At 39.5% G+C, this 18,999-nt stretch overlaps 1 protein-coding gene across 9 annotated transcripts in view; it reads right to left on the bottom strand.

Moving 5' to 3' along the window:
- Window positions 1-1,386: 1,386 nt before the first annotated feature.
- MPDZ (multiple PDZ domain crumbs cell polarity complex component) overlaps window positions 1,387-18,999 on the bottom strand; it is a 166,396-nt gene continuing 148,783 nt past the window's right edge. For all 9 annotated transcript variants that reach the window (XM_046022442.1, XM_046022448.1, XM_046022450.1 and 6 more), the window contains 15 exons: window positions 18,455-18,547; window positions 18,295-18,369; window positions 16,930-17,104; window positions 14,895-15,040; window positions 14,065-14,148; window positions 13,738-13,931; window positions 12,907-13,054; window positions 11,194-11,280; window positions 9,837-9,927; window positions 8,757-8,800; window positions 7,777-7,899; window positions 6,447-6,551; window positions 5,771-5,883; window positions 4,845-4,968; window positions 1,387-2,800 (listed from right to left, as the gene is read on the bottom strand). In XM_046022442.1, coding sequence (XP_045878398.1) covers window positions 2,654-2,800; window positions 4,845-4,968; window positions 5,771-5,883; window positions 6,447-6,551; window positions 7,777-7,899; window positions 8,757-8,800; window positions 9,837-9,927; window positions 11,194-11,280; window positions 12,907-13,054; window positions 13,738-13,931; window positions 14,065-14,148; window positions 14,895-15,040; window positions 16,930-17,104; window positions 18,295-18,369; window positions 18,455-18,547 — 1,749 coding nt within the window. In that variant the 3' untranslated portion in view covers window positions 1,387-2,653. The remainder of the gene's footprint in view (window positions 2,801-4,844; window positions 4,969-5,770; window positions 5,884-6,446; window positions 6,552-7,776; window positions 7,900-8,756; window positions 8,801-9,836; window positions 9,928-11,193; window positions 11,281-12,906; window positions 13,055-13,737; window positions 13,932-14,064; window positions 14,149-14,894; window positions 15,041-16,929; window positions 17,105-18,294; window positions 18,370-18,454; window positions 18,548-18,999) is intronic.

The following is an 18,999-nucleotide window of genomic DNA, read 5'->3' as shown; positions in this document are numbered from 1 at the left end:
CAGAGAACTTGTATATCTACACAAAATAATCAAATGCAGGAAGCATTAAGCCTTTGTCACGTCTCTCCAGTGCTGGTAAATCCATATATTCCTCCCAATCTTGCCCTTCCTTCCTGTGCTGACTTTGTTAATTAGTAGCAATGCAGGGGGTGAGCTTTTCCTCAGCATCTTTATACCCCTACAGTGGCATGCCCAGGTTCTTTTTTTTGCATTTAGCATGAAGGCTGCAGCTAGCTCACTAAAACAGTATTAATACCATGAAATGAATCACAAGCTATCCTTTAATCATCTGCAGGCTCAACACACATGCACCGCTCTTCTCCTGTCAGCCAGGTACAAGGATGGTAGCCACGAATATAAAAACATTTGAGACACTGTTACCAGTGTTCCCAGGCCTCTGAAACACCACCACAAATTGGGTGGGTAACAACAGATATTTATTCTTTCTAGGATCTGGAGGCCACAAGTCTGAAATCAAGGTGTCAGTGGGGCCAGACTCCCTGGGAAGACTCTAGGGAAAAACCTTCCTGACTTCTTCTAGTTTCTGGTAGCGCCCAAGGTGGTCTTTGGTTTGTTTTTTTTTTGCCCCAGCTTTACAGGACCTTCCTCCCCTATGTCTCTGTGTCTCGATACAGCCTTAAGGATTTAGGGCTCAGCATGATCTCATCTTAACTAATTATATCTGCAAAGCCCTTATTTCCAAATGAGATCACATTCTGCGGTTCCTTGTGGCTCTGAGTTTTGGGGAGGTGCTTCTCAGACAAGTACACAGACTTACCTGGAACTGTTCTCCTTGGGGTTCCCCCACATATTCACTCAAACTTTAATTTGGTTGGTTAAGCCACTCAGCTCAGTCTGCCATGGAGTGTCGAGAATACCTCCTCAATTGTTGCAATGCGTAGGCCTACCCATTCTGTGTAAGAATCACAGAAGGCTTCTATTTTAGAACTGGATGCAAGCTTTGAGATAAGATGACCTATCATTTTATAGATGAGTGAATCAGGTGGAATGCACACATTCATTGGCTAGTGAGGGGCAAAACTAGCAGAAGAAATGTTCCCCAATTCCTCGATCAGTGTTCAAATCAGACGTTTTGCGTCTATTAACTAGCTTTAGCTTGACTATCCCCAAGAACAATTCACAATGTTACTGCATTAACACAGCACCTCTGGAAAACCAGATAGAGACAGGACACTTCGGTATTAGGAAAACTTCTGGATATAAGTAGTATCCAGTTTTTCATCATGGTGTCCAAAGTTCTGATTGTAACTATGGACACCATGTGTTCAGTTAGACTGGATAAAAACCAATTTTTTTTAAATTGTAAATCTTGAAAATATAATGGAGCTTTTTCCCAGTAAAAAGAACAAACAAAAAATACGCCTGTTTATTTGTGCACCATGAAACTTGTTATTTATTCACTTCAGTTCTCCATTTACACAAAAGCGCTATAATAAAATATCTGTACACTACTTCTGTTACAAATATAGATAATATTTAAAGTGACTTTATATATTCTAATGTAGGAGTTTCACGCTCTAAAATGGGAATGAACACATGATAATTCCTCACCAGTTGTCTCAATAAACAGCTCCATCTGTTTCCCTTAGTCTTAAACTATTGTATTATAAGATGTTAATATAAGGCAATGAAATGAAGTTATGTTAATCCCCTTAATTTTTCTATCAATTTACTAATGGCACACAACCAAAATAATTGCTAACACGTTGTTTTTTCCTCTGTCATTAAGATTAATAGTAATTGAAGACCAACTGCACAGCGTGCATTTTTAGTGTTGCATCGGTTTAAACCAGCATTAAGGATTCTGAGAGACTTCCATGTTCCTCCATGGCTAGCACGGCTGCTTTCTAGAGAAACTACAGTCAGTAGTGGGTGGCATCACCATCTTAGTTACAGAAACATGGAAATATTTTATAACAGGTCAAAAATAAAAATGAACATCGAGATTTGCAACAGCTGTGTTCTTTATCAACTTAGGACACTGTTTCATATAATCGCTATTTACTCAATCTTAGGAACCCACTTTAGGAAGAAAATATGTATGTGCATATTAAAGGTAGGAGATGCAATGTTTTATAATATTCAAATACCGTAAATACTGAGAGTATTTTTTAGGATTTCTAATAGAGATAACTTTTCTAGTTAGAAATGGAGAAAGGAGTTACTGATAAAATGAAGTATTTTTTAAATAAAATTTGAGATTTTCTTCTTTATTTTATATTTTCACTCTCACTGTAATTTACTAAAGCCATTTCTCTTACGTTCAGTTTGGAATTATTTTCTTCTTTCTCTATAAACACATGTTCTCTGTGAACACATGTTCAGCACATCGTAATTTTTGCACACGTGTCTGCTGAATGTCAGACATCTTTACAAAGGACAGGGCTTACCTACACACACAGTCCTTCCCTTTATATTCACAAAATCCAAGGAGAAAGGAAAAATGATGCTAGGTTGCAAGAAAATCATTTCCACATGAGAAAAACAAACTTAAATGGTACTTCCCCCCCTCCTAGAGTTCTGAAGATTCTGAAGAAGATGGCACAGGGAAAGTCATCCACGAGATCAGTTCCGTTCCCTTCACAGTGTGGGACGGAGCAGGGGGTCGAGTTAGCCCCACTCTGCAGTAAATTCAGGAGAGAACCATCAAAGTGACAGTTCCCTTCGTCCGCTTAAGGATGGCCACAGCTTCTTCGTGGGTCACCCCTTCCAGACTCTGCCCATTGACAGCAATGATCTGATCACCCCTTTTGAGACGCCCGTCTTCCGAGGCTGCTCCCTGCAATTATAAAGTAGGCTTGTTTGCTTCTCAAAAAATGCTGCCTTGCAGGTACACAACGGAAAAAGATCGAAACAAGAATGCAAATTGCTCTACATGTACACACACATGCCCTCGGTGCTCCCGGGTGCTCTATGGACATAAGGAATGATGAACAGACACAAAGGAGGTCTTGCTCCTAAATGGTTTTAGCACCAAGATTCCAACTGCAGAGAGAATCCAGCAATCAACAGATTAGTTGGATGGTTTTTGGGCCATTCGGCACAGCAGTTGGTGGGAACTCAAATTAATAAAAAATATTTGGGAATTTTGCCTAGGAAGAATTATTTCATAGGATCCAGAGTTTTTTTATCCTCTAAAGAAGGTCTATAGAAGACGACAAAGGACTGGACAGGAACAAAAGCAGGTTTACAGGACATGGGCATGAGGCCATGGAACCCGAAGGTAAGCAGAAACATGAAGGCCACATACACGTTAACTAGGGCAGGGTAGAACGCGAGTCCTAAAAAGTCTAACTATAATTCTTTCTGAGGCTTGAAGAGGCTGCTCGAGCTGCTTGTTCTTTACTTTCCCAGGGCGGGTGGAGTCTTCATATTTCTTATGGGCCTTAAAATGATTCAGATTAAACACAGACATTGCTGTGTGAAAAAGAATCCCATCTTAAGGCATGCTTATAGTAGGCAGTTATGCAATTAAATATAAGATTAAAAATATGGAAAAGTTAATGAGGAATCCATAATGATGAAATTCTTAAAATATATTCTAACTAGCATTCCTTAAATAAATTGTTCCAAGGCTGAGGAAACGGACTGCATGACTCTTCTATTCACTGACAAATGCTGTTTGTATTTTTGGACATACCAATGGCTTTTTAAAAATCTCATAAATTAAGCCTATAACTAGGTTGCTGTAGATACAACACTTTAAGTTGGTTAAAAATAATAATTCTTTTTCAAAATAATGGAATAAAACCTCCACAGGTAGGCACTTTAAAGGATGACAGCGCTAATCTAAAGCCCTGGGTCAAACTGTTTAAGAGGTTGGCCGTAAGGTTTGTTTGCTCCTTTGCACTGTAAAATCATGAGGTTCCAGATTTTCTCCTGCAGGAAATTATGTCCAATTTTGGAGCTCCTGAAAAAATGTCTTAAGAACATATTAACAATAATTATATGGGTTTGAATTATTATTTAAGATTTTATTTATTTGTCAGAGAGAGAGAGAGCACAGGCAGACAGAGTGGCAGAGGGAGAAGCAGGCTCCCTGTGGAGCAAGGAGCCCGATGTGAGACTCGATCCCAGGATGCTGGGATCATGACCTGAGCCGAAGGCAGCTGCTTAACCAACTGAGCCACCCAGGCGTCCTGGGTTTGAATTATTTTAACGGCTTCCCCAATGTTGCAATAAATTTATTCTTATTCTAAACATGCTTAAAATAGCTTACTATATCATTACAACTAAATGCAATTTTTAAAAAAACTGAATTCCCTAATTGCAAATAGCAGATTTACTGCAGGTGACAGAGCTTCTGGATACTCTGCAATTTTTTCAGTTGTGATTTTTCTATTTTATTCAATAAAATTAAAATGCTCTATTAGTTATTTAACCTGTGTGCCTATTTTACATACTTTTCTGTGTCTGTTTTATATTACCAAACCAAAGAAACACAAAGGAAAAGAAATGCCAGCCCTCTATAGCATATATATTTAAAATACCCCATTTTCAAAAGACATTCAGTCATAGGAAACCTGTTTTCAAAGGACAAAAAAATCAGGCATTACTGTCGAACTAAAGTTCATTAATATTTTTATTGCATATTGTCAAGTGTTCCCATGGAATTTCAATTTGAGCCTATTTTCCTTTAAACTTAACTAAACCTCAAATTGAACAAAAATATTTAATGACTTGTTCCTGAAGGGAGTTCCAAAAGAAAATGATCAACTGTTAACCATTTGGCGTTACCTCAGGCCATAAACTAATAAGCCAGCTGCTGACCACTATTAATGAATGTTTGGGGGGACGGAGGTGGTTAAAATGTGCAAGCTTACCTTCACAAACACTGTTTTAACATAAATGGGTAAGTCTCCATGAGGGCTTCCATATCCTCCTACTATGCTGAAGCCTAAGCCATCTGGTCCTCGGTCCAGTGTAATAGATTTACACTGAGGAGGTCTACAGTAAAGGGAAGAAAGAAAAAAGAGGTTTTCGATTTTTAAATTCATACCTGTAAGTTACGGATTATCTGACATCCACCTAGAACCAATACAAATCTCAGTGCTACCGACAGTGAGTATATCATGGGTATTTTGGGGATGCCTGCACTGTCCATGTATGCTGTGCTCAGTATTTTAAATTTACATAATCCAACAAAATCCTATTTAACACCCTACATTTATTACTCATTTACAGTTCCCCTAAACTAACATGTTCACAACACGTTCTCATTGCAGGCACGCACATTCTTTCCCCAGGTTCTTTAAAGGAAGAAGGTTGCAGCACAGAGCTATAACGGTGGAGTAAGTCAGAAACATTAGGACTCCCAAGCTCAGAGAGAAACAGCTATTACTAGCAATGTAAAGCCTGCATCACATTATTTAAAAATTCTCAGATGTTCCTCTCTTCCTCTCTTTATGGTTCAACTCTTTTGTAAGCGCATGCTGAGGAACTGTGAGTTTTTTAATCAAAAGGATGATTTAGTAAATGGGTTGGTAATGTTGGAATTTCAAAAGGGCAGAAGGTTTCAAAAGGTTCCTTCCATGTCACACAGGGTAGTGATGTCAAGACGAAAATGGCCCCAAAGAATGCAGAGTCAAAACTGTAGTGGCATGCTATCTGTCTCTACATGATAAACTAAATCCACGCCAATTATTTAACAGTTTAGAAACACTTGGTTTTCGAATCTCAAACTTCATCTCCTGTTTTTTCACCGTTATGTGAATGGTAGGGACACAGAAACCACAGTATATGCGTTCACCCTAAATCCTCCTGAAATATGCTGCTTGACGTCAGCCCAGTGAAAGAAAGACCAGAACTGGCTGGCTCCTGCTGATGACCTGTGACCACACTCACATCTCCTCCAGCGACTACCTGTGCATGGGAGAAACAGAGAAAGACACATGTTCCTGTGGCTAGGGAGGGAGACATCAGTAACTCTCCTTCAAAAATAGCATTTGGATTAAAACATGTTCTTTATTGTCCACTTAATCATTTCTGTGAACCTGATATACAACATAAAGAGAAATTTCACAAGGTCCAGAGGCTTCTCCAACTGACAGGAAACATCTTTTAGTAATTCAATTCTGCAAAGTTCTTTGATGTTTTCAAAACATGGTCTCAAATGCAGTTATTTTTTTAAAAGAGCTTTAGAATAAACAGCCACTCATACCACTTAACATTCTAGCCATTAATCATTTGCAGCTAAGACCCTGTATTTTTTTTTCCCTTTAGATATAAAGTATCAAACAATGAACGCATCAGGATAAAATGCTTCATACTTTCTCGAAACTCTCAGTGTAATCATTTATGTTCGTGGGAAATATTAAATGAAACAATATCAGGAGATTTAAGAACTTTTACTGCTCTAATGCTTACAGCTCCTGTGTCCTCTAGCCACCCAGACTGTGCAGAGTGCTTGAGATACGACTCTTTACCTGCATTTCAATGGAGCCAGAGGCATTTTTCAGTAAGTTAACTGCTTGCGTGTGAGTCATCCCATCCGTGGAAGTGCCGCAAATAGTGACAATCCGGTCCCCAACCTGCACGGGAGACAAGAAACCAGCCATCTGCTAAAGCAGCCGTGGAGAGTGAGGCTGGGGCCGGACCAATGATCTCCTTCTCCACCGCACATCACGTACACACTGCTCTCAGCAACTGAACTACAACCGAGGAAGCGGGTAATTTCAAGAAGTAGCTCCAACAGAAAGAAGCTGTCCGTGATGATGGAGTTGGGTAGTCTCCAGAGGAAGGGGGAAAACCATTCTTCCCTCTCTTCACTTCTCCTGGGGAAGAGATAGCTTCTTATTAAAGAATAAAATATCTGATATCATTTAAAACCCAGAATTTCTTTAGACATTATTATTACACACGTTAGCTGTGACTCCAAGTCAGCTGCAACTCAAGGCCAAGCCTGGCCCGTGGCTTGTTATTGCTGACAAAGCCTGGACAGAAGACAGCCCTGCTCCTTCATTGCTTTCCCAGGGCGGAGCTGAGCCGCCGCCACAGACGCCGAAGTGTTCACTTCTCTGTCCGCCACAGAGAAGTTTTCTGCTACGTGCAATTATCGTTTTTTAAGTGTCAGCCAGTCACAAGTTCAGATCTCAAAAGAGATTGAACCATTTCTAGTTGAGGGACTAAACTAAGTGGTTAAGTTCTAAGACCCTCTGTGACCCATGAGGCCACACAGATTTTACTTCATTGAGACCTGAATGGGATAGTCACCTGATTGTAGAACTGGACAGTGAGCATCAACAGGCTCCACCTCAGCATAATCCCTCGACTCCTCAACTCCGAAGCACGTTTTGTATAGTTTCACTACGTAAATCACATTTACATTAAACTTCTGCAAAATGGATGATCAATTGCAACATAAATGATAGTTTTCAATTTAATGATGATTTAATAATCATGAAATGCAGTGGCATTTAAGCCAGTGACGCACGTAAGGAGAAAATTTAATCTCATACTGGTGTTCTGAACCACCTTGTTTTAACTTATTTCACAGAGTTGGAGACAAGTAAAAAGTAGTAAGAAACAAGAGCAGATCTTCCCGTCTCATTTACTTGTCAATCCACATGCCACAGCAAACTCTCCTCTCTTCGTTTTCTTCACCTTTGCTCAAAGCAAACCTGCCGCGGTCAGATTAGGGATTTAAAAGCAGATATAGGCATTGAAAACTGGCCGCAACAAGTGATGACATTCAAAGGGTTTATGAAACCTTTCACCAGATCTGCGAGGGCTGGCGCGGTTATGGGTAGAACTTACTCTGAGTTTCTGGGTCTGAGCTGCAACTCCATTCGGGTGCATCATTGCAATAAATATAGGAACATCCCCGAGTGGGCTGCCCACTCCTCCAGCAATGCTGATTCCCAGTGAGTCAGTAGGCCCCTGGCATGCAAGAGATGAAAACATTTCAGTCAATGTGGTATTTTAAATTGATGTTTGGTTTCTTTGGCCCGGTGCTGTACAGTTAACTCAGGTCTTGGAGGTGTGAGGTAATGAAGCTCAGGGAAACGGTATTACTTCATCTGACGTGGGTCCTTGGTGTGACTTAGGAAAAGAAGCATCTGTCCAGGAAATAAAAGGAATCAAACACATTAAATGAAAATCATGCAGTGGGGATGATGAAAAGCAGGTATACTGATGAAGTGAGAGATCCCCACTTTGGAATCAGAGAGATCTGTCTTCAGAGCCAGGAACCCACACTTACAGATGTTGGGACCTGACCAAGTTCGGCCCTCCTAACGAGTCACTAGATGTCCACGGACAAAATGGAGCTCAGAGGAGCCCTCGCAGGGGGCTCGCAGAAGATATCACACGAGACGATGGTAGCGTGATACGTCTACAAGAACGCTCAGCAGAGAGCAAAGGCTCAATAAGCTGTAGCTGCTTTTATGTTCTCTCTTGTGCACGGCTGTCCAGGGAATCTGTTTCATGGGAATAAGAAGGATCTGTGGGAGGCAGAGAGGCTTGCTTCACAGTATGAGAAGTGAGAGGTGGGGCGACACCTTGTGTGGGGTTGGGTGGAAACCATTTTTGGCAATACAGGATACACCAACAATGATTTTTCATATAAGGGCCTGTGACCAGGAAATTCAGTGAACACTACTGTGGTATTCCCCCTGTATACGACACATAATTCTTCTGATGCTATGGTAAAACAGTGAGACAGCTAATAGGAAAATACACATGGAGATGCCCCTGAGGTCAACTTAGTTTACACCGTTCTCTCTTCCCCAAGTTACCTTTTTTATTTCAACTGTTCTTAATCCCTGTATTTCAGATGCCACTGTAAAGTGAAAAAAATATGGTTATTAAAGTATTTTTATGTTCAATTAAATTTTAGTCAATGCCTGAAGCTGGAATGGAACTGAGATACAGTATATATATATATACTATATATATATATATATATATATGGATATATATGGATATATATATATATTTGTATATATATGTATATATATGGATGGAACTGAGATACAGTATATATATATATATATATATATATATATATATATATATATATTTTATAAAGAGAGAGGGTGCTCAAAGTTGCCAGTACATATGACTAAATCTGTCTCACACAGGGAACCTTTATTTTTCCAGTTGGAAAATGTGCATGCCTCCCCATTTCTTCCTTCTTATTTTAATCGTTGATTACATAACTGCATAATCTACTTTGAATGAGTCAAGGGCAGAACAGGCTTTGGATAGAAAGACACATGTGCCCAGCTGAGAAAAACAAAGTCATGGACACATTAAAAGGAATTCATGGACTTAAGTGGCTAAATTTCTAGAATATTAGTCACATTGCAAACAGAGATTGCCATATGGTTAGTTCTTCAATTTGAACAACTTTCAACTAATGCTCTAAGCCAAAAAACCCTCTGCATCATGATTTCATGTAATTAAAACACAGGAGGATCACACTAATTTTCTCAATCAAAATTTTTGCAGTCTTCATGGAAAAAGAAGTCTTCACTTAATAGCATCTTCTGAATTATTGGTGTTAGAGTAAACAGAAAAAGGAAATAAAAATCAAGCACACCAGTCTGGTTAGTAAGAAAAAAATCACAGAATCAGGATTCCAATGTTTAGTATATCTTACAGAAAAAACAACAAATGGAAAAACTAAACAATAAAGACACAGCTTCATGTTGTTCAGAGTATTTGCCGACACATACCTTTGCACCCATATTAGGATATGAAAAGATTTGGGGAACGAGAGCTCAGAGGTAAATCAATAAAGGGCAAAAAAAATCAGTGTTGGTTACCAAAATTCAAACCAATAAATCATGCTGAAAATATCAAACCAATCTTACGTGCATTCTTCTTCAAGCTACTTTCCAGTGACTCAGAGGTGCTGGATCCAGAAAGTGGAAAAGTGAATGATGACAGGCTGCCTTCACTCATCTACAAATAAATACACAACAATTATTTTAGAAAGTGTTGAAGTAATAATATCCCCTAAAAACCACTTATTTCAGAATTAATTTTTTTTGAAGATTTTATTTATTTATTTGACAGAGAGAGAGAGAGTAAGCAGGCAGAGTGGCAGGCACCAGGAGAGAGAGAAGCAGGCTCCCCACCGAGCAAGGAGCCCGATGCAGGACTTGATCCCAGGACCCCAGGATCATGACCTGAGACGAAGGCAAACACTTCACAACTAACCCACCCAGGCGTCCCAACAGAATTAAATTCTTTTAATGCATCTAGAGAGAAATGTCTGTGAAGCAACAGTTAAGCAACAGTGGTATTTGATAATCTGAAATCTAATGATTTTTTTTTCTTTTTATGGAATAATTTGCCTAGTGACCTAAATAAATTGAAGGTAAAAGAATGGATGAGGTTGATTTCAACAAACTTAAACTTAAGTGGCTTTTCATAGATTCATAGTTTCATTCAAGCTAAATTTAAACCGATGTTGTACACAGACTGGGCTTATGAAGAAACTGTAAAATAGAGCCCACTGGAAACAAATGGTAGTGTTGAAGGGCTGAGTAAAGGCTCTTTAAGGATAGGCTGATGCAGACACACGTGAGGAGGGGCGTGCTGCAACCCTGAACAGACACGGCCGTGAGCTTCATCCACAGTGGCGAGCTTCCACAATTCACCTTACATGGGATTTTTTCAGTTGAATACTGATAAATATTTGTTATAAAATACTTTAAAAATACATCACCTTTGGAGGCTTTACAGATATTAACTGGTTAATTTGCACAATTATGGGAAGAGAAACAAAGAAGAATTGAAAAGAAATTCTTTTTTTTCTTTTTTTTTAAAGATTTTATTCATTTATCTGAGAGAGAGAGATCACAAGTGGGCAGAGAGGCAGGCAGAGAGAGAGGAAGGGAAGCAGGCTCCCTGCGGAGCAGAGAGCCCGATGCGGGGCTCGATCCCAGGACCCTGAGATCATGACCTGAGCTGAAGGCAGAGGCTTTAACCTGCTGAGCCACCCAGGCGCCCCAAAAGGAAATTCTTGAGAATGACTTGCAAACTACTCAAGGGCTCCACTGTGTTCACCCGTCCACGCTCACCCGTGGTTCTTCCCACGTCAGACTGCAGCCCACTCTGCCGAGCTGCCGAAGGCCCGGACTGTGTGCGGACCCCATCAGGGCCATCGCGGAGTTGCTCTGGCCCATGGACTCCGTCACCCTGATGAACCCCACAGCTACCCACCTGGCTGCTTTGAGAAGGCCTCCTCTCTGAATGAAATGGACCGGCTTTGATTCTTCCAACTTCCAAGGTCACTGTGCCTAGGGAACACTAGTGGAGTGGTTGTTTTAGGAAACTGTTTAAATAAGATGCTACAAAAACAGCATGGAGTTTCCTCAAAAAGTTGAAAATAGAGCTACACTATGACCCAGCAATTGCACTACTGGGTATTTACCCTAAAGATACAGATGTAGTGATCCGAAGGGGCACATGCACCTGAATGTTTATAGCAGCAACGTCCACAATAGCCAAACTATGGAAAGAACCTAGATGTCCATCAACAGATGAATGGCTAAAGAAGATGTGGTGTGTATATGTGTATGTATATGTGTATATATATATATATGTGTCTGTGTATATATATATATATACATACACACATACATACAATGGAATACTATGCAGCCATCAAAAGAAATGAAATCTTGCCATTTGCGACGACGTGGATGGAACACAGAGGGTATTATGCTGAGCAAAATAAGTCAATAGAGAGAGACAATTATCATATGATCTCCCTGATATGAGGAATTTGAGAAGCAGGGTAGGGGGTTGTTGGGGGGAAGAGAGGGAAAAAAATGAAACAAGATGGGATAGGGAGGGAGACAAACCATAAGAGACTCTCAATCTCACAAAACAAACTGAGGGTTGCTGGGGGGTAGGGGTTTAGTGATAGGGTGGCTGGTTATGGACACAGGGGAGGGTAAGTGATATGGTGAGTGCTGTGAGCCTGATGATTCACAGACCTGTACCCCTTGGGCAAATAATACATGTTATTTGTTAAATGTTCTATGTTAATAAAAAAATAATAAATAAATAAGACGCTATAATCATGTTTGGGAGTACATAGACTCTTTAGGGTTAGATTTTTGAAAGGCCTCCTCCTTTTGGGATTTCCATAGAGCAAGGATACCTCCAATCTTTTGTGGAAAGAGCCTTTCTAAAACATAAAAAATAATAACATCAAGCAGCAGCAGCAACACTCAGTGTCTGTCTCACGACCTCATGGTTTATGTGGAGATGGTTTGTACCAAGGAGAAGAGAGACTGAGAATCGAGCTACTGTCTCATGAAGCATACTGGTTTAGATATGCCAAATACACCAACGCAAGGCTTACAAAACAAAACAAACAGTAAGACAACCATGACCAAGACAACTTGTTTTGTCCTTAACAGATAACTGGGCAAACTCTATCACCACACCTGCACCCAACAAACCGATTACACCATCCTGAAATAAGCCATATTGCTATAAACACAAAATAAGAATTGAAGACAATTCCCTGTGACCTCTGACACAGAAATCACAGGCATGCAAAAAATACTGTATCGTCTAAGGTGAAAGCACAATGAGGTATTTTGAGATCCTGGATTTTTGGAGTTAGACATACAGGTTTAAATCTTACTCTCTGATTTACCAGCGCTGGGGCCTTAGTGGATGTCTACCTTGAAAAGTCTTTTATTTAATAATAAAAAAAATACACAGTATAATAAAGAGCTATTACAGATTATTTAGAAATTTATCACTAAAATAGGGTTATCTTACCTAGAAATGTGCCTCATTTGAGAAAACATTTTAAATAAAGAGCACTCAGTGCTTATTTGACCGTGGTTGCCCAGGGAGTATCTCTTCCTTCTCCCATCCTGCTGCACAGAGCCCTCGCCAGCCTTCGAGCTTTACCTTTAGCAAAGCAGCCACAGCCTCCTGGGTGGCGTTACGGACATCCTCTCCATTCACCATCAGTATCTGGTCTCCCTGCACCAGTCTTCCGTCTGCATCGGCAATCCCTCCTTTGACAATGTCTGACACAAACACTCCAGTATCATTTCTGTAAACATAATTTGGAATTTCACCTCTTTTCTGACAAGTTTCTTTAATCTGCTTCCTCAACCCTTTTCCTCTGCTGCCACAGCTCCCTCACAGTACGTCTCTGTCTCTCATCAATGGAATACTTTGTTGCAAGAACATATTTAATTCTCAATGACCAAATCATGAGTTTTTTGAGGTCAGGAACCATGTCTTATTGAACATGTTCCCCAAAACTTAATGTATTCCCTGTCACACAGCAGGTGCTCAAGAAATACCAAATAGGGTGCCCAGGTGGCTCAGTCGGTTGAGAATCTGCCTTCAGCCTAGGTCATGATCCCAGGGTTTCAGGATCAAGTCCTGCATTCCTGGACTCGAGTCTTACATTGGGCTCCTGATCCAACAGGGCGTCTGCTTCTCCCTCTGCCCCTCACCCCACTCATGTTCTTGTGCTTTCTCGCTTTCTCGAATAAATAAAATCTTTTAAAAGAAAGAAATACCAAATAGTTTTTATCTAATAGCCTCAAGATCCCCCGAAAGACTAATTTAAAAAGTTCAAAATGAGGTCTTTCGCTCCCTTCCTGAGTGGGCTAACTACAGCTACTCACAGAACACCAGCAGCTGATAAAGATTTGACTACTGCTATAAAAGGGCTGAAATTCAATCATTTCCAAAGATCATGAGGTTTGCCCTCTTCATTCGTACCTTTTCCCAACAATACTTAATCCCAGGCCTTTTCCTGGCTTCTTCTGTAGCTCAACAGTGAGGGTGTCATACACATCTTCCTCTTTGTATGGAGCTTCCTCTCTGTAGAGCGTCAGCCGCACTCTTTGTGGGGTCTGTCTCAGGACATTAATTGCTTCATCATGCGTGGCCTTTCTCAAGTCAATCCCATTCACCTGTATGGAAATGGGACACTGTGAGGACCCAGGTCTGTCAAATAAGGAAAGAGCAAAGAGGAAGTGAAAGAAACAAAGGAAGCAGAGACCACCTTCCCCAGAGCAGCTTTCTCTTTGTTAATTATGTAGGTACCTCTAGAATTTGATCTCCAGCCCAGAGTCTTCCGTCTTTACAAGCTGCTCCTTCTTCATAAACTTCGTGGATGATAATGGCACCCTAAGGGCCCAGACAAAAATATATTCATAATGTAGTCCATCCTTCCTAGGACTGCTAAGCAGAAAGGAAGTCAAAACACACCGTACTTTTAAATATAATGTGAAGGGTTATATACCCACTGGATCCATAGGGAATCATATCAAAAGTCAAAGAAAAGTATAATGGAATTTTTGCTATAATACTCAAAGAAGTTTACATATCTTTCTAATGACAGGGACGTATAAAGAAAAAAATTATGAAACATACAAATCATACATATGTACATATAATAGGTATACATCATCTTTCCTATCACAAATGAAATTGATAGATATACTTCACTTTTCTTAGCCACAAATGCAATAATTAGATTTTAAAAGATTTTTGACATTTAGAAAATTTTGTCTATAATTATCCAGTTTTTCAGACTCCTTTCAATATGGGCCCAACCCAACCATATCCAGTCAGTAAAAAGGCAATTAAAATATGGCAAAGACCGGTAAACTAACAGAAATATTTTGAATCTAAAAGTTCACAATCTCAAGTGTAACTATCTTACTGAGTCAGCACTCACTCACTTAAAATAAAAGTCCCAGTACCCAGTTTTTGGTGTTTGCTCTATGAATTAAAATAACAATGAATGACGCATTTTTCTAAGCCTTTATGTTTCATTTAATAAAACAGATAGGACTCTCCCTGATAGTGATCTCTCAGGGCTCACTGGAGGGGCTGCTGTGTCTCTGAAGCACCTCAGGGAGCGTCCTCACCAGCAGAGTGTCTGACCCTCCGACGATGCTCAGGCCCAGCCCTGTTCGTCCTTTGGAAATCTCAATGGTTGTTTCACAGCCTGGGATAATGGGGCAGGTTGCAGGATCAGAAGCAAAGATGGCTGGTGTTGACGACCTGCTTGTACCTAAAAATAAATTTTAAAATGAAATGAAATACAAATACAAATTGATCAGATGGTATAAACAACAAACTCACCCCTCCCCCCCGGTTGCCTGTGGGGGACAGAGCAGAAAAAGGGCCCAAGGTTACAGACAAGGAAAATTTCAGGTTTACCTTAATCTTTAAGCTATATTTTAAACATATCAAACAAAATGATTAAATCATCATTACTTTAGGGTTACGGTTTGCACTATGGTGCATTTTCTAAAATGCTAGGGATGATATGTGCAGAGGAACAAGAGCAGAGATCTGAGCCGAGCCTCTGGTTTCATGCTGATATGCCACACTTCACTAGAGCCAAACAACCTCTTATGAAATCATTATTTGTACATCTCAGAACTCAGGTATGTGCTGTTCACCTAAAAACACATTCTGGGAAGACCACAAAAACACAAAGCACATCATCCTATCAGTAATTCTGCTTGTGGTGCCTGTACTTCAAGGCTTTTTATGTCTTGATTTTGGTTTTCCTTTTCTCCCTATCCGAGAGCATCTCTTCTTGTGCAATCAAATCTGTGCACATGTGCAACTGGATTTAATACCTGAGTCTCTGAAACGAGCGAGACTCGCAAGCAGGTCCTTCCTTCGCATGTCTCACTTGATGTTTTAGAAACTCGGATGTTAAAATCTGGTGCATATGTGCTCAGGATTGAAGAGATAAGAATAGGTTATGAGAAAACAAGGAGAATATAATTTCAAACCTTGTTTTATGATATACCAAAGAGCACACAGCACACGTCATGTTTTGAAAAAGCTGAGACACTTGGTAGAGTAGCTTTAGGCAAGAGGCTCTCTTTTTAGGAAATCAGAGACAGACCAATTCTTGCTCCTGAAAAGGTAAGAGCCGGTGTAAAGATATTTCTCTTATGTTACATTTTCATGTAGCATTTCACATTTTTTATAGACAATGCTATTTTGGGATCAACATAAAATTGAAAAAGGAGACAATTTCCCTAAAACCTTTTAACATTTCAGTGAGCTACCCAGTCTCTCTAAATAAAGGATTACTTTGACCAGATAATGTATTACTTTAAGAATTTTTTTGTCTAACTACGTTATATATGTTTTAAACTGCTGTATCCTTAAAAACCTGTCAAAAGAACTTAATGTTTCAGTCTGGAGGCCAAAAGAGATTTTTTTCTTCCATCGCAGAAAAAGCCTATGTGTTTAAGTACTTTTTCAATGCTGCAAAGCTTGAAATTTACTGTCTTATTAAACACTGGTGTAATTCTTGTCAAAAAGTAACGTAAGTGAATAATTTGCCTCAATTTGCTACACTGGCATTTTCATGATGCTCACAAGTCTCATTCCATGGTCCACAAACAACCATTTTCATCTAAAGGATCTATGACTCTGAAATGACAGAACTCAGATCAATTATGCTAACTTTAGCAACGACTATTGTTTTTAAGAGTTTTTTGTAATGCAAGGCACTGTATCCATTTTACCGATTAGAATACTGAGGCTTTAGAGAAGTTACATGACTTGCTCAATATAAAAAAAGGAATATTCAAAATGATGATGTTACTTTATTGGTCAAATGCGTGGAATCACAGGTACCTTCAGCAAAAGATCCTTGGAGAGCAAAGAGCAGCTTTAGAGACTCAGAGTGGGAGGATGGGTTCCCTAAAGCCCTATGGCTGGTTAATGCGCAGCACACAGATCCCTACCTCAGTCCAGTGATCTTTCCTCAGGAGCCCCTCTCCTTATACCATCTTTTCACCAAAGCGTTCCCCGGCAATGGCATTTCAAACAGAGAGTTACATTCAAGCAGGTGGCTCCCAAGCAGGAAGCTGCCCCTGGGGGGTTTCAGTGCACCACACAAGCAAGAACCACAAGATACCGGCCCCTTACTTGGGATGGACTCTGGTTCCGGGGAGCCAGAAGATGGCGCCACCGGAGACAAGGAGCTGCTTTTCTGTTCTCCACTGGCCGAACCAGCTGCCGAAGCCACAGTCTGGGGATCACGATTCTCAGCACGAATGCTAAGTTTCACTGTTGTCTTTGCTGTTTTCAAAAGGCTAATAAACTGGCAGGGTGTTGGTGTGGCAGAGAAATAAAATGCAAAAGCAGATTAGTAGACATAAATCAGTAAGTCACTGTTACAACTGGAATCACTTTCCTGGTCAGCACTTGAGAAGTCAAGAAAGAATGGTTGTCATTTCTTTCTTGTTTCTCAGTTGCTGATATTAAGGCCAAAGTTTATTTCTATTTTAAGTCTATTTTTGACCATATTCTTCTTTATACAAGTACAGGGTTTTCAATGTTTGACATTTCTAATTAATCTCATCCGTTTCTCTGGATCCCTACAAACTTAGAAGATATAAATAGACAGATAGATAGATAGATAGATAGTATTTTTCCCACTTTCTGATTCTACTGAGAATCTGAAACAACTTACACAACACTTTTAATAAAATGGAAACAATTAGCAAGTTTTAATAAAATTTCCAATTTTTAATAAAATTGGAAACAAACTGCAACAGAAGAGTCAAGCCAAATGGAAAGTTAGAACATGGGCTAAAGGGTTCAACCTATACAATTATTAAAGTTGAATTTGAAAAATGGTTTAGGCTTCTTGCTGGACAAGGTAGAAATAAAAACATTTGCACAATAAATCTCAAAAGAAACACAGCTTTTTTTCTTGTACTTAATCTATGAAATGCCTCAAGTGAGACAACTAGTAAGTATTACCACTTTTGAGGACAATAAAACTCGTAACGGTTTAATCCCAATGAAAGTAATGCATTTAATGACTGAGTCTGTTTATAAAACACAGACAAAGTGGATATTTATTGGAGTAAATATTCATAAAAATTTCTTTGGTCTTAACATGAAGTTGACCTTCGTTTAGAAGTTACAAGTTTCTGGGGCAAATAATACATTATATGTTAATAAAAACAATTAAAAAAAAAGAAGTTGCAAGTTTTTCTAAGGGAAAATGGAAATGATATTTATCAAAAAATGCCCACTGAACACCGGATTTTCTAGGCAATAGAAAATGCGTTAATATCATTTGACTAGAAAAACAGAAAATAGAAATTGAAGAACTTCCAAAGAATCTCTTCTTTTCCTTAATGATATCTGTCTAATACAAAGTCTAGTAGAGCTACATGGTTCCAATCCCTATAACCCCCCCACCCCCACCCCCCCCACACACACATTGGCCATGTCCACAGAAAGGCTAACAGTGTTATTTGCTTCCTTTGGGAAACGTACCTTTTCAACAGGATAGCCAACAACGACTTCATCGTCTACAGCCAAAATCTGATCTCCAATTTTGAGCCGTCCATCCTAAATGGAAACATGTTAAGATTTAGGGTGATTTTATAGAACTAATCTCCTTCTCCACCACTTTATGACAGTGAGAAGGCCTCACCTTGGCTGCCACACCATGCTCGGTTAGACTCTTTATGATGACTCCACTAAGCGTATCTTCCTCACTGATGGCAATGCCCAAGCCCCCTTGGTCCTAGAGAAATAGTAACAATTTAGAAAACTTGAAGCAGATAAAATTTATCCAAAGGAAAGGTATATGGCCATAATTTCTGAACATTATCTTCTACCCCAGGGCTAGAAAACAGATTAAAATCGATCTAAAGTTCATTAACAGAAATCTCTTACGCAAACTTTCAAACTTTTTAATGGAAATAAATTCTCTTCTATCAAATATTCAAATGTATTCATTCCTCCCATATGTTTACGATTTCTAGTGCATTTACCATATATATGCAGTTACACATTTCTAGTAACTTCAGCAAAATATCCAGAGAATAAAATGCATTCAATAACTGAATGAATATACAACATTTCCAATGTAGTTTTGTGAAATGGCTCACGCAGTAAGTCATTTAAAAAAAAAAAATCGAGAGGAGTCAAGATGGCGGAGAAGTAGCAGGCTGAGACTACATCAGGTAGCAGGAG

This window comes from Meles meles, chromosome 11, assembly GCF_922984935.1.
Source record: "Meles meles chromosome 11, mMelMel3.1 paternal haplotype, whole genome shotgun sequence".
Taxonomy (NCBI): Eukaryota; Metazoa; Chordata; class Mammalia; order Carnivora; family Mustelidae; genus Meles; species Meles meles.
This window is presented reverse-complemented; position numbering and strand designations above follow the sequence as displayed.